This window comes from Tupaia chinensis, unplaced genomic scaffold, assembly GCF_000334495.1.
Source record: "Tupaia chinensis unplaced genomic scaffold, TupChi_1.0 Scaffold144602_1, whole genome shotgun sequence".
In the NCBI taxonomy this organism is placed as follows: domain Eukaryota; kingdom Metazoa; phylum Chordata; class Mammalia; order Scandentia; family Tupaiidae; genus Tupaia; species Tupaia belangeri.
The window spans coordinates 1,081,554-1,107,677 of NW_006204462.1; the positions used below are offsets into that span (position 1 = coordinate 1,081,554).

The 26,124-nt window shown below is 52.6% G+C and overlaps 1 protein-coding gene across 4 annotated transcripts; it reads right to left on the bottom strand.

Moving 5' to 3' along the window:
* Positions 1-6,730: 6,730 nt before the first annotated feature.
* UBXN8 (UBX domain protein 8) lies at positions 6,731-26,124 on the bottom strand (the record flags this gene model as incomplete). Of its 4 annotated transcripts, none has more annotated exon segments than XM_006167184.2 (8): positions 6,731-7,124; positions 9,424-9,498; positions 10,910-10,951; positions 12,985-13,119; positions 16,848-16,970; positions 22,090-22,160; positions 25,394-25,516; positions 26,025-26,124. In XM_006167184.2, coding segments are annotated over 8 exon segments (822 nt in total). In that variant the 3' UTR covers positions 6,731-6,959.

Genomic DNA, 26,124 nt, shown 5'->3' on the forward strand with positions numbered 1-26,124 from the left:
AGAGAGATTTTCCTGGTTTCTCATATTTCTTGTGCCTCTGTGGTGGTTTCTGGTCATCTGATGGGTGACATGTTTTTCCTAGGTTTTGGAGCTAAGTCTGAGCAGTCAGAGGCGTGCAGAGGTGGTGACCCGCACTCTCTAAGCAGTACTGCTTTTCTCCCTTCGTGCATCAGATCCCATGGAAATTGGGAACTAATCTGACCCCAAAGTATTGACATATTTGGCTACTGTGCACCTAGACTTGTCTAGAAACTCAGTGTGCAGAGGGTGAGCAGAAAAGTGAGAAAAGGAAAAGAAAACAAGAGAAAACAAGACAAACAAAAAAATTTTTTTTTTAAACAAAAAATGAGAACCGTGTGGTACACTAAGGGGCCTCTCAGAACTCAGACATAGATGGCTGCTGATTGGCTTGTCCTGTGTGGGAGGGAGCAAAGGTCAGACTTAGCAAGATAAAAGGGCAAGAGCTAAGATGTTTAAAAGTGAAAAAAAAATTTATAGAGATAAAGAGACAGAATAAATAGAGTGCTCTAACCAGGCCAGATTTGGAGGGGGGGGGCAAGAGGGCGAAGGCAGAGGGTCTTCAGAGGTCCTAGTCCCTGAAAGGGGCATAGGTGGCTGCTGATGGGCCTGTCCTGGCCAGGTCTGGGGGCAGGAGGGTGCAGGTCTGGGCAGAGGGTCTTCAGTGGTCCTGATCTGCCCCCGGTGTAATTTTCGAAGCCTCCAGGTCTGGAACTCTAACCATGGAGCCTGGCCATGTGGGATCTAGAACCTTAAGCTGCACGCCACTTGCTGGCTCTTGTTTTGAATTTTTTTTTTTTAAAGATGGCTAGCCTGAAACTTCGTTTATGGTAAACACCATCTTTTTTAAAATTTTTATTTATTTATTTCTGGAGAAGTTTTTGCTATCGGGCGCATGCGCTCACCAGACAGAGACAGAGAGAGAGAGAGAGATAGAAAGCGAGAAATCACCCCCCAGGAGGGATGGCCATGTCGCAGTCTCTTCTCCTCCATTCTCCTCTCGGGATCTTGGGCACGCACGCACACGCGCCCAGTCTGAGTTTAAGCCACTGGGTCCGGGACTCGAACCGCGGTCGACTACGCGGGAGTCCAGTGACATAGCCATTACGCTAACTGCTGGTCCCTTGTTCTGAATATTTTAAAAACTTCAATCTAATACTTTTTGCTTCTGACATTCGGAGCTGGCATGTTTAATGTGGTCACTGGTGTGCCTGTGTCGCGCCTGTCGCTTCGCTGTTTGCTTCTTTCTCATCTCATTTCTTTTTCTGAGTCCTTTCGAATTCATGGACTCCCTATTGCATTTCCCTCCTTAGTGGTTCCTGGCTGTACCTCTGTGCTCCTTTGCTGTCTGCTTTGGGGTCTGGTTTCTGTCTCTAACAGTCTCCCCTCAGGCGATACTGCACCTCTTCACGTGGCGCCCCCCCAACCTCGAGCTGGTGAGCCCCCGTCACCGCTAGTCCTCTCTTTCGGCTGCGGAAGTGTGAGAAACCACATGCAAACTCTCAGGGTTTGTCCTAGACCTGTGCACTTGCCAGAGAGTACCTTCACCACCACACCCGCTGGCCCCCATGGCCACCCATGCAGTTTCAGTCCCAGGCCCTGTGGCTGCATCCGAAGGGTCATCTGCATGTCCTCCCCCTGCCCCCATTGTGGACTCCGCCGCTGCTTGGGGCAGGGCCTCCGTCCTGAGGCTGGTCCCTCGTGCTCTGGCTTCTGGGGTGAGGTGTATTCGGCTTTCCCATTCTTCCTCCCGTCTCCCGTTGGTACAGGAAGCTGTCCCTGGCCCCTGCCCAGCACCCGCTGCCATCTGGCCTCTGCCCCTCCCCCAGGGAGGAATTCGGGCTCTGCCCTTCTCCTAGCAGCATTGAATCTGAGTCCCGGAGGGGCTTAGGGGCTGCCTCTCCTCCCGGAACTGGACCTTCACAAGGGCCTGTGGTTGTGCTGCCTGCTGGTCCTTCCCTTGCAGGGCGAGCAGAGGGCCCTAGGAAGCGGGGCTCTGCCTGTCCCCACAGCCTCTATACCCTCCTCTGCTTGAGCTTGGCTGTCTGGTCTTCGCCGTCTCCCTGACACCTGGGGAAGGCTGAGGGAGCTCCCCGGTGAGCGGGGCAGCACACAGCCAGGCTCACGCTCGGTTCACGTTCCGCCATCATCGAGCAGGGGCGCCCACGCCTGTCTGCGCCAAGGCCCGGCAGTGGAGTGGCCAACCAGGTGCACACGAGCAGGGCCGCCCCGTGAGGCCCCTGTACCAGCTCACGAGCGGCTACCTCCCTGGCGCATTTTGAGACTTGCTTCTCTGGGACTCAGCCTTGGCCCAGATGTGTGCTCTCTCCAGCTGTTCCTGGTTGCTGGGGTCGGGGGGTCGTGGTCTTTGCAGCTTTCTGCATCCGACGTGGAAGCCGAAGTCCAAGCAGACAGAGCACTTAGCTAATGAAGGCCAGCCACCATCCCAGCCCTTCTAGGGGGGTTCATGTTTCGTTTCTTTTAGAGAATTATTTACTTTTGTTTATTATCATCCTTTAATTTGCTATAGAGCATGTGAATTCACCAGAGAGAGGAAACTGCCAGGTCTGGGACTCAAACAGTGGTCAGCCATGTGGGAGTCCAGCAGCCTAACCACCACGCCACCTCCTGGCCCCTCATATATATTTATATATTTTTAAATTTAAAAGTTTCCTTCATGAAAAGATAGCTGCATTTTTGTTCTTTTTTGTTTTTTGCTATAGAATACGTGTGTGCCAGAGGAAGAGGGGAAGTGAGAAATCACCCCCAAGGGAGACTGGCCTCACTGTAGTTCCTTCCGCTCCACACACGTGTGCCCATCATGCTTTTCAAGCCGCTGGTCTGGGACTTGAACCACAGTTGGCTGTGTGGGATCCAGTGCCTCAACTACCATGATACCTGCTTGCCGGATGGCTGTTTTTTCAAATTTTCTTTTCTGCCATGACAAAATGCCCCTTAATGTCACTGTCATCATAGGACAACCTAAACCAACTTTGTGTTCCTTAAAGGGCAGCTGTTGTATCATTAAACTCTGAGAAGACCGCACATCCCCCAGTGCAGCCAGAGGGGGCAGTCCCGAGGGGTCCCTTCCACCAGGAGGGGTTGGCTTTGGGTTGCCCTTGGCGTCCACTCCTGGTCTGGCGTGTGTAGTATTTTAAAAACACCCAGAAGCACGTCCCTTGGCATACTTAGGACGCCAGCGTCTACCGTCCCGTCTCACTCACTGAAGAGCATGTCGTAGCACAGTGGCAGGCCGGCCACGACACAGGATTCTAGTTCGCTTTTGCTGGGGCCATTGGGTTAAAAAAAAAAAAAAAAAAACCAAACTGCCTTGAGCCAAGGCCTTCTCACATATCACTTGACAGATTTACAAAGCCTGACCCTTTTTATCGTCAGCTTGACACCTTTTAATGGAAAAGGAGCCAGTAGACTGAGCAGCAGCCAGCGGGCCTCCGTGTGGTGGCAAGTCCTCGCCCCCGTTCCCGCTGCCAACCCTGCCCTGATGGTTCGGAAACAAGTTCTGGCCCCAAATCCCGTCAGATTGTAGAATTTCTCTTTACGGTTTCTCTCTCCCCTCATCCGTATTATTCTCACACCTACACAGAACTGTAATTTCTTAATCATGTTCCTAAATTTTCCATCCCATTGCTAGAGGGCTGCAGTACATAGAACGATTACCCAAAAGCCTAAAAATACAAGGCTCTGGGCCACCAGATGGTGCGGTGTTTAAGGCACTGGATTCCCACGTGGCTGACCATGGTTCAAGTGCTGGACCGGGCAGTTTTGAAAACCTCGACAAATACGTAAGTGTTTGAAAAAAATTAAATCTGAAATTAGTCTGTGGGAGGGGCCAGTGTCTGTCCTGGGGCATCGAAGCCCCAGACGGCCCCCGCGGCGTCCGCCCCTCAGGACCGGGACAGATGGGCCTCCAGGGCCAGTTCTGCAAGACAGTGCTGAAACCCCGCCTGCCAATCACACGAGCAGGGCAGGGGCTGGGTGAGGGCTGAAGGGCGCCCCCAGGCCCAGACTGCCCGGGAGGTCTGGTGAGCGTGTCTGAAGGCCTCCCTGTCCTAACTCCCTGTCTCCGAGTGCAAGCTGGCTAGGGCAGTACTGACCTGACGGGCCTTGTAGGAGGGTCACGGTGCGCTCACTGGAGAGACAGAGACAGTGCCAAGGCACTGTGGGCACCCGGCCCAAGGCCAGGAAACGGTGTGTCCCCACACCACCACCCCCGACCCACCTGTCAGAGCAAACGGGCAGCTCTGAGCACCCCCAGGAGAGAACGGTGACTCCTCCAGCCTCGGGTGGCTGACTCACTCCTCTGCTGCAGAGCACGTGCAATCGCCAGAGATGGCGAGAGTGAGAGATCCCCCCAGCGGAGACGGCACCTCGCAGTCCTTTACTCCACTCCTCTCAGGACTCAGCTCACACTGCGCCCAGCATGGCTGGCAAGCTACCAGGTCTGGGTCTTGAATTGCAGCCAGCCACATGGGAGTCCAGCCTCAACCACCACACCACCTGCTGGCCGCGACCCAAAGGCTTTTAGAACCAGGAGTCTCCTGTGGCTTGTTCTGAGGTCGCCTTCCATGTCAGGCCTCACCTCCACCTTCAAACCACACATTTCTGAGCAAGCGCTGCGGTCGGTCTTTCCTCAGGGGCATTTCTAAGAATTTTTTTACTGGGACCAGCAGTCAGCGTAATGGCCATGTCGCTCAACTCCCATGTAATCGACTGCGGTTCAAGTCCCAGACCTGGTGGCTTAAACTCGCTCCGGGCGCATGTGCCCAAGGTCCCGAGAGGAGAATGGAAAAGGGACTGTGGCATGGCCATACCCCTGGGGGGTGACTTCTCACTTTCTGTCTGTCTGTCTGGCGAGCACATGTATCCTATAGCAAAAACCTCTCCAAAAAAGAAAGAAAAATTGTTTTATTTAACTCTACTTATTCACTCTGAGTGTCCCCATCTCCATGAGGGCCACCCTCACTCCTGAGAACCCCCTCGGTGTCCCCAGCCAGACTGTCCATCGTCCCCACACTTTGTGCTCCCAGACGCACCTGTTCAGTCTCTGGTCTTTGGGTTAATTGCTTATTTATATTACTTCATTTGACCACAGACAGGAGGAGAGAGGGGAAATGAGAACTTAAGCCTCTAGGTAGGTCCAGGCCTTGAACCAACAGTCATGAGGGAGTCCAGCGCCTCAAATGGTTTTATCTTTAAAAATACTGACTGGCCAGCAGATGATATAGCAGCTGTGTTGCCTGACTTCCACATGGCTGACTGCGGTTCAAGTCCTGAACCCGGTGGAGTGAGAGTCAAGCCAGGCATGTGTGTGTGTGTTCCCAAGTTCCTGGGAGAACAGAGAAGGGACTGCGGCGTGGCTATAACCCCATGGGGTGATTTTTCACTTTCCCTCTGTCTGTGTCTCTTTCTCTGGCAAGCACACACCCTGAGGCAAAAAAAGGGCCTAATCTACTGCATCTTTACAAATTAATACAAAACTATATGAACTGCAGCCATTAGTTAAATAAATGCATACCAAAGAAGTTTAAAGACTTAAAGGGCTTAAAAAAGCTTCTTTTAAAATGTTAAATTTCTTTTTAAAAAATATTTATTTGTTCATTCATTTTAATTTGACCAGAGAGACAGAGAGAAAGGGAAAGTGAGAAAGCAAGCCACCAGGTCCAGGACTCGAAGCAGTCGGCCATGTGGGAATCCGACACCTTAATCACCATGCCCCCTGCTGGTCTCCTAAAGTGCTAAATTTCTAAAATACAGGGACCAGCAGATGGCATAAAGGGTATGTCCCACACAATCAACTGTGGTTTGAGTCCTGGACCCGGTGGCTTAAAACTCATGCCAGGCGTATGTGTCTACAATCCCATGGAGAAGGAATTGAGGCATGGCCTGCCCCGCTGGGGAGTCATTTCTCGCTTTCTGTCTCTTTGGCGAGCACCTGTATCCTACAGCAAGAATCTCTCCAAATAAAGAAAAAAATTTATAAAATACAGTGGAATAAACATTTCTATCCTTAAGACTTGGAAGGGTCTGACTGAACTATAAAATACTCATTGTGTGGTCAGATTTTTTAAGTTTTTAAAAGTTTATTGACTGACTCTGGGCCAAGCAAGTGGCAAAGTGGTTAAAGTGCTAGACCCCCACATGGCTGATCAAGGTCAGTCCCGGACCTGGTGGCTCGAAACTCACATCAGGCGCGTGTGTGCACCCCAAATCCCAGGAGAATGGAGAAGAGATCGCCATGTGGCCATGTCCCCTGGGGTGATTTCTCACTTTCCATCTGTTGCTCCAGCGAGGGCAATGCTCCGTGGTGAAAGCTTAAGCATGTCTGCTTCCTCCACTAGTGCAGGGCTAGCACCCGAGGGCCCTGGCTCCATGACCCGTGCCCGCCCAGCCAGCGCCGATGCTGGGTACCCGTGCCCAGTGCATGCACGGCGACCTGGGGGCTTGAACCTGCAGCTCCCCACCTGTGACTGCCCCAGTGCAATGCGCCTCACTGCTGGACCACCATCTGGCCCCACTTTCACTTTTGTTTCAGTTGCTAGAAGACATACGTGCTTGCCAGAGAGGGAGGACGAGAACGCCCTGCAGGCCTTCTCCGTTCTGTTTGTTTTTGAGGCCGCCCTGGCTGGGGTTCAAACCATGGTTGTATTAGCCACTAGGTTCTGGGGCTGGCCCCCAACACGCGAGAACAATGTCAGCTGAGAAAAATGCAGGTTATTTAATGCCTGTGTACATTTCCCCTTGCTGCTGGGACATTATGAAAGGGCACACACAGTCCACAAATGACCACGCATGGCGAGCGGGCCTTTGCTGGTACGCCCACGGGTGCTGGCCGACACGTGGGGACCCGCAGGAAGGCTGTGGAGTCCTCGACCGTGGTCGTGGCTAGCTGGCTTCTGCAGTGGGGCATCCACTCCTCTGCACTAGCTTTGCTCCTTCTCCTCCACGTTGAGGACAGTGTCCACAGTGATCCCGACATCATTCAGGGACCGGCCTCCCTCCACATCCAGGGACCTCCTGGGAAAGGATGCGGAAAGGCTGTACAGGGAGGGGGGGTGCCCGGTCTCCCTCATCCAGTCGGACAGCACCTAGGAGATGGAAGGCACGGCATCACCACCGTGGCGCACGGCGCCCCTGCAGCTCCCAGACTTCCCATCCTGTCGCTGAGATGGAGCCCGCAGGAGTACCGGACAGAACTTCCATGCATTTCTGAGAGACTTCGAGTGCAAAAGCAAGTACCAGCCTGTGAGTTCTGAGATGCAGATCACCTGCAGCTATGAAAGCCCCCTGTACACCGAATGGAAAAGCAGCCAAGGAAAGGTTAGTACACAGGAAAAAAACATTGTTTTATCAAAATCTCAACCAACAGTCCACACAGCACGGTCACTCAGCAACTCGGTTACAACTCGGGCCCAAGCCCCGGAAGCCACCCTACAACTGGCCAATTTGTACCGTTTCCTGTCTTGAAGATTCCTATAGGAATGAGAAAAATTTCCACCTACTGCTACCCCAAAACATAAAATGTTTATTTTAAATAAAGGATGATTTCTTGACATATTTTAGGAAGAAAACTGGGTAACAAAATGTTCTGGAAAGAAGCTGCAGTTTCGATAAAAATAATACCTAACTTCGCTTAAGTATCATTGTACTCTAGAAATATTTTAAAGTAGATTTTTAAAATGGTTTTTGCCACAAGGCAGGAGTGCTTGCTGGAAGAGGGGGAGAGAGAGAAAAGGAAAGTGAGAAGTCACCCCTACGGGGGATGGTCATGCCACAAGCCCTCCTCCATCATTCCCCGTGGGGGTCCCGGGCGCACACACATGTGCATCTGGCCTATTTCCCACAGCCAGCGCGTGGGGTCCAGGTGCCTTACCGCAATGCCACAGAGGGCTCTTTTTAAATTGACGAAGGGCAAGAGCATAATGGGAAATTCCCCGAGCAGTAGTCTCATCTCCACTTCATCGCCAAGTAATGGAAGTCCCTGTTTTCCTCACACACGTGCCAGGACCGGTACCACCTCCTAACCACCCCCCGCCTGCAAGGTAGAAGCGGCCACCACGCCTGGGTGAAGCCAGATGCCGGCGGATACGCCATCTTGGTCGTGGCTTTATGTCACTCCGTATGTCTCTCCCTTGATTTATATAAGCTCCTTGTAAAAAATGACCATCATAAGAAAATAGCAAATACATTTAAACTTTGCAAACATTTCATGTCTATAGCGTGGATACGATACTCTCCCTAGGGTGTTCCTGTCAGAGGCCAGACGCGACAGTCAGGGAAGTACGAGTGTTTTCGGTGCACAGAAGACACCGAAACCGAAACACTACCTTAGTGCCTGGCTCGGCGTCAGACTGGCTCCAACTCTTCCTGCTCTGCTCCTGCGTTCTCCAAATCACCCTTACCAAGCACAGTGCTTGTTTTTTTCTGGTTTTGTTTTTTCGTTTTTACCACAGGGCGCATGCACTTGCCAGAGAGAAATCACCCCCCAGGAGGGATAGCCACGCCGCAATCCCTTCTCCTCCATCCTCCTCTCAGGATCTTGGGCACGCACATGTGCTGTGTGAGTCTCAAGCTGTACAGTCTGGGACTTGAACCACAAAACTGGCCATGTGGGATTCGGTGCCTGAACCACCACGCCACCTACTGGCCAACACAGTGTTCTCTGTAAACAACTTAAGATTGGAGGAGGGGCCAGCAGTAACTCGGTGGTTAAGGAGCTGGAGTCCCACATGGTCAACCACAGATCAAGTCCTGGACCTAGATGCTTGAAATTCACACTGGGCATGTGTGCGTGTGTACCCAAAATCCCAAGAGGAGAATGGGAGAGCATGAACTGTGGTGTGGCCATCCCCTGGGGGGTGTCCTCACTTTCCCTCTGTCTTTGTCTCTGGTGAGTGAATGTGTCCTATGGCAAAACCGGTGACCACTGGCACTGGCTACATCCTGCGGACTTAAAAGCACCTTACCCACCAAACTCCAAAACGCAGTAAGAACAAAACAGAAAAGGAAGATAGAGCAAAGGGAAGAACTGAACAGAATTTGCGGAGGTCACCATCCAAAGAGGCCTCACCTGCCAGGTGTCCAGAGCACTGCAGCAGGGCACCTGGGATGGCCTTTGCCCTCATCCGGTGGGAGTGCAGATGGCACGTGACAGCACAGACCACTGCCCAGGTTAGCAGAAATACCCCAATGTGGGGCCAGCAGGTGGCATGGTGGGTAAGGGCATGGACTCCCTCATGGCTGATCTCAGTTCAAGTCCCTGACCTGGCAGCTTGCTTTCTCACTTTCCCTCTCTCTCTCTCTGTCTCTGGTTCAATTAAATAATAAAATTAAACAGATTTTAAAAAGAAAGAAATAGTCCCAAATGCAAACCTTCTGAACCCTCACCTGTGAACTGCAAGACTTAAGAAACCTTCTCCTTAGGACACTCCCACCTGGACATCGGAGAGCCACAGTCACGACCTAAGGGATAAATCGTTGAAGTGAGCACCCCAGCTTGGCGAAGCTCCCGGCCTGGACGGCTCCCCGGAGACTCGTGGGGACTCAGTTCTGAGTGGCGGGTCAGCACCAGGGCCCATTCAGGTCACAGCTAGTCTGAAGGAGCAACAGGTCAGCCACGTGGTATGGGTTCACGGAACGAGGGCTCCTGTACACATTGGACATGCACGCGAGGGCCACAGACCTGGCAGGCAGGGACGGGGCAAGCCGTGCCGTGAGGACGCTGCCGGGTGTGTGTTCTTCTCTCTTTCCTTCAAAGCACCGGGGCCAGGATTTGAACTGCAATCAACTACGTGGGATCTGCCTCTTAACCACTCTGCTATAGGCCGGCCTTTGCTCTTGGAATACATAAGTAAACTTAAAAAAAACGTGACCCATCGGGACCAGCAGTTGGCGTAATGGCTATGTCGCTGGATTTCCACGTAGTCGACTGCAGTTCAAGTCCCGGACCCGGTAGCTTAAACTCATGCCAGGTGCGTGCCCAAGATCCCGAGAGGAGAATGGAGGAGAAGGGATGCCGCCGTAACCATCCTCCTGGGGGGTGATTTCTCACTTTCTGTCTGTCTTTCTGGCGAGTGCACGCGCCCTATAGCAAAAATCTCTACCTCCCCCCCAAAAAAGTGACCTATCAGCTCAAGAAGATCCAGTGCCACCCACACTCCAAGAAGGAAGCTCTGTTGCCCCACCCCTGCTACTGCAGGCTGCGGGCCACCTGCACCTCATGACCAAACAGGCAGTTTCTGGGTCTGTCCGCTGCCAGAGCTGCCAGAGCTCACGCACCTCACCAAGAGGAAGAGCCACAGCTTGAGATCTAATGCTTCTGCTTTTGCTTTAAGAGGTTTTTGCTACAGGGCACATGTGCTCATTGGAGAGGCAGAGACAGACAGAAAGTGAGAAATCGCCCCCAGGGGTGGCTACACCACAATGCCTCCTCCCCATTCACCTCTCGGGATTTGGGGCAAGCACTCACACACTTCCGGCCTAAGTTTCAAGACACTGGGTCCGAGACTCGAGCCATGGTCGACTTCGTGGGAGTCCAGAGACGTAAACATTCATGCCACCTGCTGGATCAATATCGCTTCTGTTTTAGCACAGCACTCACCTGCTGGCCTGAAGTTTTAGAAAACGCACGTGTCCCATTTCTGCCTGAGGCAGAGGGTGGGCCTGAAAGTGACCTCAGCCGCCAGGGGCTCCCCAGGTCGGCCTTGAGCCAGGGAGGCCAGTGCTACGCGGGACCGGACAGCACCAGGCTCCGGCTCTCGGCACACACTCAGGCTAACTGCGTTCTAAGCCTGTGTGGGTGACACACCTCGATTTGACGTTCAACACAGAAAACAGAAAATACAGTTAATTTTCAAAGAAAAATAATGCTTACTTGTTCAGCTGTTTCAGAAGGTTCTTCAGGTAAATTGGGAACCTAAAGAAAAGTAAGTGCTGGTCACTCACGGGGTACAACCACCAGTCTAGTGAGGACTCGTGTCGGAGTAGTTTCTAGGCACGTCCGAGTACAGCAGCCAGCTCACTGTACATCCACAGACGTTTGAAGCCGGGCCCTGGCAGCGAGGCCACGCCCCACCGGGGGTCTTTCTCCCTCCCCCTCCGCCTGTCTTTCTGGGGAGTGCAGATGCCCTCAGGCAATGAACGTTCAAGTCCTAATAGGAAATCATAAAAATGGAGTTGGCCTCTACCCATGTACCCGCTTAAAGAGCCTCGTTACGGCACCCTGCGGTCTGCCAGGGTGCACACAACGTACTGTGTAAGGGAGCAAAGGCTAAACATTAACGTGAGCTAAGGTCACTAAGACCCCAGTGATGCAGGCCCATCCGCCCGTACTCAGGGGGTGCGCTGTTTCCTCCCCAGCCTCTGGGGCCGGGGAGCAGCCCTCACTTCGGGCCTCCTCGTTGACGCGTTTCTGTGCTCTGTGAACCATTAAGAACCGGATGTTCATCTCCTTTTTTTTGGGAGAGGTTTTCACTATGGGGTGCGTGCGCTCGCCAGACAGACAGAGAGAGAGAGAGAAAGCGAGAAATCACCCCCCAGGGGGGATGGTCACGCCGCAATCCCTTCTCCTCCATTCTCCTCTCGGGATCTTGGGCACGCACGCACACAAGCCCGGTGTGAGTTCTAAGCCACCGGGTCCGGGACACAAACCGCGATCGGCTACATGGGAGTCCAGCGACATAGCCATTACGCTAACTGCTGGTCCCATGGTGTTCATCTCCTTAACACACTGTTACCTCACTTTCTCTTCTAGCCCCTTTAATATTTAATTCCACAGACACTATGCTTTACGACACTTTACCTCACAAACGTTACTCGCATTTTATTAAAAAATCCCTTTGCAGATCGGCAGCTGGCGTAATGGCTTTGTTGCTGGACTCCCATGTAGTTGACCGCAGTTCAAGTCCCAGGCCCAGTGACTTAAACATGCCGGGCGCGTGTGCGTGCATGCCCGAGATCCCAAGAGGAAAACAGAGAAGGGACTGCGGCGTGGACATCCTTCCTGGGGGGTAATTTCTTGCTTTCAGTCTGTCTCTTTCTGACGAGCACATGCGCCCTTTATAGCAAAAACCTCTCAAAAAAAAAAAAGAACCCAAAAAACCAAAAACCAAAGCCAAAACACCTTTGTTTTCCTTTGGTGGTGAAAGCAAGAGTGACTGCCAACCAACGTTTGCTGTCAGCCTGAGGCCGCGTCAGTCCCTGTGGTTCACTGAATCTTCCTGAAGTGTCAGAAACTCAGAGTCCCATAACCTGACTCCCCGAGCTGCTCCGCGGAAAGGACAGTCTCAGGTAGGGAAGGACAAACATGAGAAACTTCTCCAGGGAGGCCTCCAGCCTTCCCATGTCAGCAAAACCACGGTTCTCATGGCCAGCCTTCTCTAGCTCCCGGTCAGAATAAACCCTGGGCTGGAGATCTGCAGGGAGGACTGCCGTCAGTCCTGGACTCTGCCCGCACTGCCTGGCTGCGACCCCACTCCCCAGAAGGCCATGAGGACAGGGACGAGGATGGGGTGCTGGCATTTTCCCTGACAGGAGCGTCCCTCAGGGAGCAAGGTGTGCTCCTCCTTTGCTGGAGGACACAGGAACTTGGAGACGAGGAGGTACCCACGGCAAGTGCCACACTGAACCCGTTCCCTCTACTTGCCCTCTTGGAGGTTCTGGGCACTCAAGCCACAAGGATGGCCGTGTGGGGTCTGGCTGCCTTAACCATGCGCCACGGAGCCACCCGGTGCCCCCCACTTCCCCATGACCAGCCTGTGTCCCCGCTGGCCACGGCCGTGCACCCTCCTCCCCAGCAGGGGCGCTCAGTGCCACAGGGTGCACGGCCGTGACGTCGTGATCGGGGCACCGGGAGATGGTGGCAGACACCCGTGGGTTAAAAGCCAGTTCCCATCCTGTGAGAGGACTGGCCATGCTCCTACCACGCATGGGCGCAGAGTGGGGGCGCACCTCTGCCACCACGGGCTGCTCCTCAGGTGGGGAGGCTCCGGTCAGAGGCAGCTTCTGGCTCCCGGCTGCCACGCTGGCTGAGGATCCATCAGGGGTCCCACTGGCTGCTGTTTCAAGTACCACATCCTCCTCGCCCTGGTCAGAAACAAGAGACAGTCTCTAAAGAGATTCTTGCTTGCTACCTCCACTTTCTTCTGTTCACAAAGGGCGATTTTTTCTAATTTGCTAGAGGGCGAATGCCCTCACTGGGAGGGACGGACAGGGAGAGGGAGGTGAGAGAGCCACTCTGTAATCCCTCCTCCTGCACTCCCCTGGGGTTCTGGGCACACATGCACGTGTGTCCGGCACGGTTTTCAAGGCATCAGGTCCAGGACTCAATAACACAGTCGGCCATGCAGGATCCAGCCGCCTTGCCCACCTCGCTACCAGCTGGCCCCACGTGGGTATGTCTCTTACCCTGCTGGCATTCCGGCAGGAAAACGCGAGCCCTTACTAGGTACAGAGCTGTATGTTCTCCTTGGTCAGGAAAGCAGAGCTGGGCTGACACAGACGGGTGGTACCGAGTAGGGTGCCTCCTCCACACAAGGCTGGCTGCCTTTCCTGCCTGGCTGACCCCACGGCTCCTCGACAGGACAGGGAAAACGTGATACCCCTTCTTCTGTTCCGAGGAAGCAAGGGTGATCCCCAGGATACGGCACAGAGCACGCAGTAAAGCATGTCTACGTATGTGACCGTGACCAGGCTGGACCGCCAAGGCTGAACGCCGTCTCTGTCATAATGTCCTGTTCTATATAAACACGTCTCAGTTCTCAGAGCCAAAGTTTGTTTCCCTTTATCAGTAACTCATCAAATAATGGCATGTCTCTTTTATTAATTTGTTATAGGGCACGTGTATTCAGGAAAGAGAGAGAGAGAAAAAAACAGTGAGAAATTACTCCCACACCCAGGGGGACGCCACGCCACAGTCCCTTCTCCACCCTTCTCGGGAAGGGGACTGAACCGTGCTATCAGCCGTGCGGGGCCCAGCACCTTAACCCGTGTACCACCTGCTGCACTCAAATCCAAATGCGGTTTCATTTTAATCAATCACTTTAGAAAATAAAGGATTTCATCTAGAAACCACACACGTGACTTTTTATTGAATAGCTGTTATGTTAAGCAACTGGCCGGCCTCTGAGCACGGCAGGCAAGCACTGTACCGGGTGCTGGACCCCACGTGACTGACAGTGGGGCAAACCCAGGACTTGGGCTTCAAAGACCCGCCAGGCACATGTGAGTGCATGCCTCAAGTCCCGACGGGACAGACAACAGAGGAAAAGGTTGCAGCATGATAGGTGACACCACCCCCACCCCGCCTGCGTGCTCTCTCTCTGTGCTGGGCAGCACACACCCCCTCTGAAAATCTTCACGTTTCTCCAGCAAAGGGCATGGTGGCTGTGACACAGCACTCCCACAGGGCCAAGGGTAGTTCAAGCCCTGGACCTGGTGACTGAAAAATCATGCCGGGCACTTGTGCATGCATGCCCAAGATCCCAGGAGGAGAATGGAGAAGGGACTACAGTGGCCATCGCCTCCAGGGCATGACTTCTCACTGTTCCTCTCCCTGTCTTTGTTTCTGGCAAGTGCACGTGCCCTAAGGCAAAACCTCTAACAGAATAACTTCCTGTCAGACTCTCATCCGAACCCTATGCTCATTTGGTTAGCAACACCTTCCTTCACACCTACTAACCTGAGAAAGTCCTTTCATCAGAGTAAAATGTTCACTTCAGATTCCCCCTCTGCTTCATCCTAGGAAAATCTGGTGACAGAGACAGGGATGGGGACCATGCTAACTCGGCACCCAGAGCTGGCCACACCCACCACAGCACAGGGAGCTGACGGCACGCCTGCCTCTGGTACCAACACCCTCCTCATTCTTTTAATTTCTCTGCCTCTCTCTCTTTTATAAATAATTATTTAACTTATTTTAATTTGACCAGAGAGGGACAAAGCAAGAGGGCACTTCTTTACCCCCCCTCTGTCTCTCCAGCGAGCACATGTAGCCTACAGCAAACTAAAGAAAAACCGAAAAACATGGCCTCACCATGAGACCTGTGGCTGTTACTCTAAAACTGACCCTTCATGAGTTTCTTTGTTCCTCTGTGAGGAAATGCAAGACTGTGGGCAACCACAAATAAAGGACAGAGTTCCTACTCAATCCCACGCAGCCACTAGCCAAAGACCAAGCTGCCTTGGGACCAGCAGTTAGTGTAATGGCTATGTTGCTGGACTCCCATGTAGTCAACCGTGGTTCAAGTCCCAGACCAGGTGGCTTAAACTCACGCTGGGCACATGTGCATGTATGTCCAAGATCCCAAGAGGAGAATGGAGAAGGGAATGCAGCATGGCCATTCCCCCTGGGGGGGTGATTTCTCGCTTTCTGTCTCTCTGTCTCTGTCTTTATGGCGAGCGCACACGCTCTATAGCAAAAACCTCTCCAAAAAAAAAAGGGGGGTCCCATGGCAGTGGTGCTATAAACACGATCCTTGGTGAGACCGTCTCACACGGGGGGTGTCTGTGTGTGTGTCCTGGTGCAGCCCAGGCCTACCTGTGCACATGGGGCCGCAGTCGACTACGTGAGAGTCCAGCGACATAGCCATTACACTAACTGCTGGTCCCACGAAGACAGTTTTCTAAGACTGCCTATGTTAGAGCTTTTGAAGGGCTCAGGCCAGCGGTGGCGTGTGGTTAGGTGCTGCACTCCCACCACGGTTCCAGTCCCGGACCTGGCGGCTGGATTTCTCACTTTACCTCTCCCTCTGTCTCTCTGGTAAGTGAACGTGCCCCGTAGCAAATAATAATAATGGAGATGATAGTGAAAAATAGAGTTAAATTAAAAAAAGACGTTAAAGGGACCAGCAGTTAGTGTACTGGCTATGTCGCTGGACTCCCACATGGTTGGCTGCGGTTCGAGTCCCGGACCCGGCGGCTTAAACTCACGCTGGGCATGTGTGCGTGCATGCCCAAGATCCCGAGAAGAGAATGGAGGAGAAGGGATTGTGGCGTGTCCATCCCCCCTGGGGGGTGATTTCTCGCTTTCTGTCTCTCTGTCTCTGTCTGGCAAGCACGCGCACAGCCCTATAGCAAAAAAAAACCTCTCCAAAAGAAAAGACGTTAAAAAATGAAGATGTTTTCAAAGATCCAAGTTACATGCTGTTTTGGCACCGAAAACCACTTCAACATAAATATGTTGAGTTAAAACTGATAAACAAGGGGCCAGCAGATGACGTAATGGTTGGATCGCTGCACTCCCACGTGGTAGACTGTGGTGGGAGTCCCGGACCCGGTGGTATGAAACTCAAGCCAGGTGCGCCCCAAATCCTGAGAGGTGACGGGACTATGGTGTGGCCATACCCCTGGGGGTGATCACTCGCTGTCTCTCTTTGTCCCTCTGGTGAGCGCATGCACCTCATAGCAAAAAGAAACCTTTCTCAAGAAAAACCCTGACAATCCGTTAGCTACGAAGACTCTCAACAATAGACTGTACCAACAGTTTAACATCATTTTCCATTTAAAAAAAAATCAATACACGTAAAAGGAAATTTAAGTGACAGCAGGATTCTAGAATAAAGCCAGTCCTGGCCTGGCAGTGCGGGTGGTGGCAACGTAAACTGGAGCGCTGGAAGTCATGTGGCAAACTGGGTCAGGGCCCTGGGTCAGTCTGGAAATGCCCAGAGCACAGTGCGCCCAGGAGGCTGTGGACGGGGCTGCCCTCCTCCTCAGATGCACGCATACACTCTCCATCTGACTCGAGACAGAAAATACACGTGTACAGGTATGCGTGTGCATGTGGACATGAGAGCAAAGCGGGGTTCTTTTCTCACCCCCAGTTTGTGACCATGGCTTAGTTTCCAGGTTCCACCCGTCATCCGACAGAAGCGCTCCTCCAGTCTCCTCCATCTCATCTGCTGGCGGGGCTGCAGAATATCTTCCACGTACCTACCGGCCTGTGTGCGAGAAAGGACCGGGTGCTGCTACTACACACCCGGGTGCTCGGGTCACACTCTCCTGCACTGTGCCTGCACACCGGGCCAGCTGGGCCAGGACAGCCCATCCACGGCCGAGACCCCGCCGAGCGCTCCACAGCGCGCCGTGCGCCAGGGATACCAAGTGGGACGGGATGTGGCCCCGCCCCCGGGCTGAGCCCGAGCAGGTTGCCGAGGCATGATACCTTTGCTACCGTGTGACCGCGTCTGGGAGGGTAACTGACAGCCCAGCCATGATAAAGCAAAACGTTTTCTTGGAATCAGAGGGACTAGGGATTTCTGGTTTTAAGATGAAAAAAATGAAAACTATTTCTGCCTCCTTTTCCTCTAGAAAATCACCTATAAACTACCAGAGGAACAAAAAGAGCACATTAAAGCTGACAGACACAGAAGGGCTGTGACTCTCAGGGTGTGGGGGCAGTCCAGGCAGCGAGGGAGTGGTGAGGACACAGCCAGCAGGTACAGGCCCCTGGCAGGCCTGGTGCAGCCTGGGGGAGGGGCGCCAGGTGCAGAGCCGGGGCTGGGGAGGGGGGGGCTGAGGTCTGAGCGAGGAGCCCATGTCCCTGTTCTGGCAGCCTGGGAAGCACGCTGAGAACATGGCCATGCCCCAGACCATGATGGGCTGGAGGGCCGGAGGGCCGGAGGGGAAGGGTGAGCATGGCCACCCCTCTGGGCACACGCTCTGGCGAGCATGCACCGCCCCCCCGACGATTAAGAGAGAGAGAGAGAGAGAGAGAGAGAGGCAGGGGGAGGAACAAAAAAAAAAAACAAAAAAAGAAAAACAATGCACCGCCCCCCCGACGATTAAGAGAGAGAGAGAGAGAGAGAGAGAGAGGCAGGAGAAGTACAAAAAAAAAAAAAAATTCAGGAGCAAATAACACGTCTACATGTGTGGGTATGAAGGGCCTGCTCAATTTCCAGCATAACACGTCTACATGTGTGGGTATGAAGGGCCTGCTCAATTTCCAGCATAACACGTCTACATGTGTGGGTATGAAGGACCTGCTCAATTTCCAGCATAACACGCTACATGTGTGGGTATGAAGGACCTGCTCAATTTCCAGCACAACACGTCTACATGTGTGGGTACGAAGGGCCTGCTCAATTTCCAGCATAACACGTCTACATGTGTGGGTACAAAGGGCCTGCTCAATTTCCAGCATAACACGTCTACATGTGTGGGTATGAAGGACCTGCTCAATTTCCAGCATAACCAAAAAGACCGCACTGAGCAATGTCATGGTGCAGTTTCACAACCCCAAAGATGACGGTCTAAAGTTTCTAGAAAGGGACACTTAATTAGATCAATAAATAGTATTCAAGAATAAAAATGGTGGGCCAGCAGGTAGCATAGTGTTTATGGTGCTGGAGTACCATAGGGCTGACCACGATGGTTCAAGTCCTGGACCCGGCAGCTTGAAACTCATGGTGTGTGTGTGTGTGCACATGTGCCCAAAATCCCAAGAAAAATGGAGGACAAGGGACGGCGGGGTGGCCCTCCTCCTTGGGGAGTGATCTCTCACTTTCTCTCTTCCTGAACCTGATGAGCACACACACCCTATAGCAAATCTCTCTCTCTAAAAACAAAGAATAAAAATGGCATATTTCATAAAAACCACACGAATCTTCAGAAAGTGACCTCTCTCCAAGGTGGAGTGAGACTCGCACCACAGGCTGGCGTGCAGACGGCCCTCACACACAGGTGCTCTCTCTGACCCTGGCAGGCTAGTTTTCTTTCGGCCAAAGAGAACACACAGACGGTCTCTACACGTGCCCAGCCACGGTGGCAAGGAGCAGCAGGCCTGCATGACGCAGCCCCACGGGAAGGCCCTGTGCTCAGGCCTGGCCAGGGCCGGCATGCGATTGGCACGTGGAGATGGAATTACAGTTAGGGTTAGCCTGCAGGTCTTCGAAGTGAATAGTTACTTCCACAGGAAATAACACTAAACATGAGAAGCTGAACTACTACTTCTTTCTGTAGAGATTTTTACTGTAGGGAGATTGGCTTGCTGGAGAGAGACAGACACAGAGACAGAAGCGAGAAATCACCCCCTAGGGGTGATGGCCACGCCACAATCTCTTCTCCATTCACCTCTCAGGATCTTGGGCATGCATGCACATGCGCCTGGCATGCATTTTAAGTCGTCGGGTCCAAGACTCGAACCACGGTCGGCCACATGGGGAGTCTAGTGACATAACCATTTTGCCAACTGCTGCTCCCAAAGTTAAACTATTTCTAAGAGAGGTTTTAAGAAAAACCTTCCAGGGCTGGGCCTGTGGCCTACCGGCTAGGGGAACTGGACCCCACGTGGCCGACTGCAGTAGACTCTCTGACGTGGCAGACTAGGAAAGACTGGGCCTATGAGCATGTGCCCCAGCTGTGCGACGGGGGTGAAGGGAAGGGGCTGGAGTGACCACGCCTAGAGGGTGCCTGCTCCCCAAGTGCATGTGCCCACTAGCCAAAAAAGGGACAACTTAATTTTAGAAAGGGCAAAGGAATTAAACATTTTTTCAAAGAAGATACAGAAACATCCATAAGCACATGTGAAGATGCTCAAGGTCACTAGTCACTAGGGAACCGCAGGCACCACGTTAAATGCCACTTCCCGGGCATGGCAGCAGGCATCTGAAGGCGGCGGGGTGGCAGTAAGAAGTGGGAGGGCAGGCACAGATGGGGACGCGGTGAGGGGGAGGGCGGGACAGATTGGGGACCCTCAGCAACTGCTGGTGGTGACGTGAAGCGGTGCAGCTGGCACGGACAAGCTTGCTGTGTCCTTGAAAGTGAAATACAAAATTACCCCATGACCTGGCCATTCCATTCCTGCGTATACACCCAGCGTTATTGAAGTATTTATTTATTTGAATACAGACCGGTGTGAGACCTGACAGCAGCTCTGCTCATGAAAGCCAGAGGCCAAAGAACTCAAGTGTCTTGGCTGAAGGACCGGTGACGCCCAGCACGCGTGAACCCTGCAAACGTTCGCTGGGATGTTCGCTGGGCGAGCAGTTGGACACCACAGGTCTGCAGGGCCCAGCCAGGAGACACACAGTGCAGCCGGTGGGCAGGGAGCAGGGGCACAGAGGAGTGTTGGAGGGTGGTGACACAGACAGGGCCACTAGGTGGCAGCTGCATGATGCCAGTCGGCCAGCTTCATGTTGTATGAGTTTAACCTCAAAAACAGTCATCTAAAAAAATCCTAGCACAGGGCAGGAGTGGGGGGGCGGGCGCACTGCAGGTGGCCTGGTGGCTAAGGACTGGACTGGACGGCTACATGGCCGATAGCAGTTCAAGTCCCGAATCCGGGACCTGGTGGCTTGCTTCCTCATTTTCCCTCTCTCTCTCGCTCTATCCCTCTCTGGTCAAAATTAAATAAATAAGGGACCAGCAGTTGGCGTAATGGCTATGTCACTGGACTCTCATGTAGTCGACTGTGGTTCAAGTCCCATACCAGGTTGCTTAAACTCACGTCGGGCGCATACATGGGGAGTCTAGTGACATAACCATTTTGCCAACTGCTGCTCCCAAAGTTAAACTATTTCTAAGAGAGGTTTTAAGAAAAACCTTCCAGGGCTGGGCCTGTGGCCTACCGGCTAGGGGAACTGGACCCCACGTGGCCGACTGCAGTAGACTCTCTGACGTGGCAGACTAGGAAAGACTGGGCCTATGAGCATGTGCCCCAGCTGTGCGACGGGGGTGAAGGGAAGGGGCTGGAGTGACCACGCCTAGAGGGTGCCTGCTCCCCAAGTGCATGTGCCCACTAGCCAAAAAAGGGACAACTTAATTTTAGAAAGGGCAAAGGAATTAAACATTTTTTCAAAGAAGATACAGAAACATCCATAAGCACATGTGAAGATGCTCAAGGTCACTAGTCACTAGGGAACCGCAGGCACCACGTTAAATGCCACTTCCCGGGCATGGCAGCAGGCATCTGAAGGCGGCGGGGTGGCAGTAAGAAGTGGGAGGGCAGGCACAGATGGGGACGCGGTGAGGGGGAGGGCGGGACAGATTGGGGACCCTCAGCAACTGCTGGTGGTGACGTGAAGCGGTGCAGCTGGCACGGACAAGCTTGCTGTGTCCTTGAAAGTGAAATACAAAATTACCCCATGACCTGGCCATTCCATTCCTGCGTATACACCCAGCGTTATTGAAGTATTTATTTATTTGAATACAGACCGGTGTGAGACCTGACAGCAGCTCTGCTCATGAAAGCCAGAGGCCAAAGAACTCAAGTGTCTTGGCTGAAGGACCGGTGACGCCCAGCACGCGTGAACCCTGCAAACGTTCGCTGGGATGTTCGCTGGGCGAGCAGTTGGACACCACAGGTCTGCAGGGCCCAGCCAGGAGACACACAGTGCAGCCGGTGGGCAGGGAGCAGGGGCACAGAGGAGTGTTGGAGGGTGGTGACACAGACAGGGCCACTAGGTGGCAGCTGCATGATGCCAGTCGGCCAGCTTCATGTTGTATGAGTTTAACCTCAAAAACAGTCATCTAAAAAAATCCTAGCACAGGGCAGGAGTGGGGGGGCGGGCGCACTGCAGGTGGCCTGGTGGCTAAGGACTGGACTGGACGGCTACATGGCCGATAGCAGTTCAAGTCCCGAATCCGGGACCTGGTGGCTTGCTTCCTCATTTTCCCTCTCTCTCTCGCTCTATCCCTCTCTGGTCAAAATTAAATAAATAAGGGACCAGCAGTTGGCGTAATGGCTATGTCACTGGACTCTCATGTAGTCGACTGTGGTTCAAGTCCCATACCAGGTTGCTTAAACTCACGTCGGGCGCATGTGCATGTGTGCCCAAGATCCTGAGAGGAGAATGGAGAAGAAATTGCGGTGTGACCATCCGCCCTGGGGGGGTGATTTTTCGCTTTCTGTCTCTCTGTCTGTCTCTGTCTCTCTTCCTGGTGAGCCCATGCACCATATAGCAAAAACCTCTCAAAAAAAAGCAAAACGAACAAAAAATTTTAAAAAATAAAAAGTTAAATAAAGTAATTATTAGACCACCAACAACACAAACCCAGCCCAGGCATGGGAAGCACACCCTCACCGTAAGCGGCCGGACGGCAGTGGAGGCCACACCTTACCTTCTCTAGCTGCGCTTCTTGTTGCTTTATTCTCACAAGTTTTCGCCTCTTGTCATTTTTTTCTTCATCTTCTACGATGTCAAAACATAAAAGTGCTTTTTAATTCCCAAATGTCAATAAGTGGAATGCTATTTTTCTTGAAAAGTCTGTAAGCATTAACATTTTGGGAAAGACAAACAACCTTCAAAAAACAGCATCTCTTCAAGTAATTTGAATGAGATAGATGCAGGTAGTCGAATGAAAATTCGTAAGTGCTTTAACAGCTCTGCTCTGAGGAAAATCTGACACGTATTAGCATTATACCTATTAAACAGGTGTCCAGAATATTCTGGAGTATTTCCTTCTGTGGGATGCCAAGGGGGCCTCAGCAGCTCCAGACCACAGTGAGGAAGGCCCAGGACAGTGGGAAGGCGCCCCGCCACTGCCCCGGAGAGAGGGCGAGAGGGGCCCCAGCTGTGCGACGGGGGTGAAGGGAAGGGGCTGGAGTGACCACGCCTAGAGGGTGCCTGCTCCCCAAGTGCATGTGCCCACTAGCCAAAAAAGGGACAACTTAATTTTAGAAAGGGCAAAGGAATTAAACATTTTTTCAAAGAAGATACAGAAACATCCATAAGCACATGTGAAGATGCTCAAGGTCACTAGTCACTAGGGAACCGCAGGCACCACGTTAAATGCCACTTCCCGGGCATGGCAGCAGGCATCTGAAGGCGGCGGGGTGGCAGTAAGAAGTGGGAGGGCAGGCACAGATGGGGACGCGGTGAGGGGGAGGGCGGGACAGATTGGGGACCCTCAGCAACTGCTGGTGGTGACGTGAAGCGGTGCAGCTGGCACGGACAAGCTTGCTGTGTCCTTGAAAGTGAAATACAAAATTACCCCATGACCTGGCCATTCCATTCCTGCGTATACACCCAGCGTTATTGAAGTATTTATTTATTTGAATACAGACCGGTGTGAGACCTGACAGCAGCTCTGCTCATGAAAGCCAGAGGCCAAAGAACTCAAGTGTCTTGGCTGAAGGACCGGTGACGCCCAGCACGCGTGAACCCTGCAAACGTTCGCTGGGATGTTCGCTGGGCGAGCAGTTGGACACCACAGGTCTGCAGGGCCCAGCCAGGAGACACACAGTGCAGCCGGTGGGCAGGGAGCAGGGGCACAGAGGAGTGTTGGAGGGTGGTGACACAGACAGGGCCACTAGGTGGCAGCTGCATGATGCCAGTCGGCCAGCTTCATGTTGTATGAGTTTAACCTCAAAAACAGTCATCTAAAAAAATCCTAGCACAGGGCAGGAGTGGGGGGGCGGGCGCACTGCAGGTGGCCTGGTGGCTAAGGACTGGACTGGACGGCTACATGGCCGATAGCAGTTCAAGTCCCGAATCCGGGACCTGGTGGCTTGCTTCCTCATTTTCCCTCTCTCTCTCGCTCTATCCCTCTCTGGTCAAAATTAAATAAATAAGGGACCAGCAGTTGGCGTAATGGCTATGTCACTGGACTCTCATGTAGTCGACTGTGGTTCAAGTCCCATACCAGGTTGCTTAAACTCACGTCGGGCGCATGTGCATGTGTGCCCAAGATCCTGAGAGGAGAATGGAGAAGAAATTGCGGTGTGACCATCCGCCCTGGGGGGGTGATTTTTCGCTTTCTGTCTCTCTGTCTGTCTCTGTCTCTCTTCCTGGTGAGCCCATGCACCATATAGCAAAAACCTCTCAAAAAAAAGCAAAACGAACAAAAAATTTTAAAAAATAAAAAGTTAAATAAAGTAATTATTAGACCACCAACAACACAAACCCAGCCCAGGCATGGGAAGCACACCCTCACCGTAAGCGGCCGGACGGCAGTGGAGGCCACACCTTACCTTCTCTAGCTGCGCTTCTTGTTGCTTTATTCTCACAAGTTTTCGCCTCTTGTCATTTTTTTCTTCATCTTCTACGATGTCAAAACATAAAAGTGCTTTTTAATTCCCAAATGTCAATAAGTGGAATGCTATTTTTCTTGAAAAGTCTGTAAGCATTAACATTTTGGGAAAGACAAACAACCTTCAAAAAACAGCATCTCTTCAAGTAATTTGAATGAGATAGATGCAGGTAGTCGAATGAAAATTCGTAAGTGCTTTAACAGCTCTGCTCTGAGGAAAATCTGACACGTATTAGCATTATACCTATTAAACAGGTGTCCAGAATATTCTGGAGTATTTCCTTCTGTGGGATGCCAAGGGGGCCTCAGCAGCTCCAGACCACAGTGAGGAAGGCCCAGGACAGTGGGAAGGCGCCCCGCCACTGCCCCGGAGAGAGGGCGAGAGGTAGCCGAGCCTGTAATGCACCTCAGGAGCTCATGTGGCCTGAAGGCCCTTTGTTCTCGTATAATACACTTACGCATGTGGCGCAATCTTTTTTTTTTTTTTGGAGAGGTTTTTGCTATAGGGTGCATGCCTGCACTTTCCAGAGAGACAGAAAGCGAGAAATCACCCCCCTGGGGGGATGGCCATGCCACAACCCCTTCTCCTACATTCTCCTCTCAGGATCTTGGGCACTCACGTACACGTGCCTGGCATGAGTTTAAGCCACCTGGTCCGGGACTCGACTACATGGGAGTTCAGCGACATAGCCATTACGCCATCTGCTCGTCCCATATACATTTACTTTATTTTGGAGAGGTTTTTGCTATAGGGCGCATGCACTCGCCAGAAAGACAGAGAAAGAGACAGAAAGTGAGAAATCAGCCCCCAGGGGAGGGCCACTCAGCAATCCCTTCTCCTCCATTCTCCTCTTGGGATCTTGGGCGCGTAAGCACATGCACCTGGCGTGAGTTTAAGCCACCGGGTCCAGGATTCGAACTGCGGTCGACTACCTGGGAGCCACTACACTAACTGCTGGTCCCTACATTCAGTTTTTAAAAGATTTATTTATTTTAATTTATCATTATTATTATTTTAATTTGCTACAGGGAATTTGTGGTCAGCAGAGAGAGAGAGAGAAAGGAGAAAGCAAACACTAGGTGGAGGGGTCACGCCCTCCACCACCTGCCACCTGCCGGCCAGATATATTTACACTGTAGGACACTCTGGGTGCCACAGGCATCCACAGCAGTTTGGTGGCACAAACATAAAAGTTATGACAGTGTGTAACACTGTTTAAACGCCAGTTCCAAAAGCACAGGTAAGGAAAATATCGAGTTCTCATAAAAAGTTAGGAGCGATAGTCCACTCAAAATAATCACGACTTAGAGCTGTACTGACTACTCCGGAATGGGAAAAAGGAGAGAACTCTGAGGAGCAAAGGATAAACCGAAGCGCGTATAATAAACTCACCTTGCAGATAAACTTGGGAAGATGTAAATGAGGTAAGCCACGAGGAAGTTACAGAAATAATTAAAGTAAGAAGGGCAAGCATTAAGAAAATCCGGCCACACAGCAAAATGAGATCTTTAATACCTTGGAAAGGAAAAAATAAATAAAATTAAAATTTTAAAAACTTTCCTTGACACTAACAAGAAATAACGTATTAAAAGGTCCTCTGACTAGAGCGGAGCAGGAAGTTGGGCTGCACAACGGCATCGGGTTCTATTTTTTGAGAACTTTCTGCCACAGGGCGCGAACGTTCGCCGGAGCGACAGCGAGAAATCCCCGGGGGATGGCCACGCGGCGGTCCCTTCCGCCCGTGGCTGGGACTCCTGGGTCGGTGGCTAGACCCTGGTCGGCCAGCGGGGCCGCCAGCGCGCACCTGCAGACCCGCCGTCCGGAGGCGCGGCAGGCGCCGGAAGCGAGCGGGCGTGGTGTGTTCTGGGAAATGTAGTCCAAGAGGCCCGAGAAGGCAGGGCCGGCGGCGCGGGGCAGGCCGGGAGCTGTAGTCCGGCCGCGCGCGAACAGGAGGGCGGGAGTCGGCGGTGGCCGCAGCACTCGTGAACACGGCCCGGCGGAGCGCCACGGGACTCGTGCTTACCCAGTTCCGGGATCCCACGTCGGAGTTCCAGACACAAAAGGGGCACTGCAGAGAGGACGATGACGCCAACGACCCCACGGGAAGCCATGGTGGCGAAAGC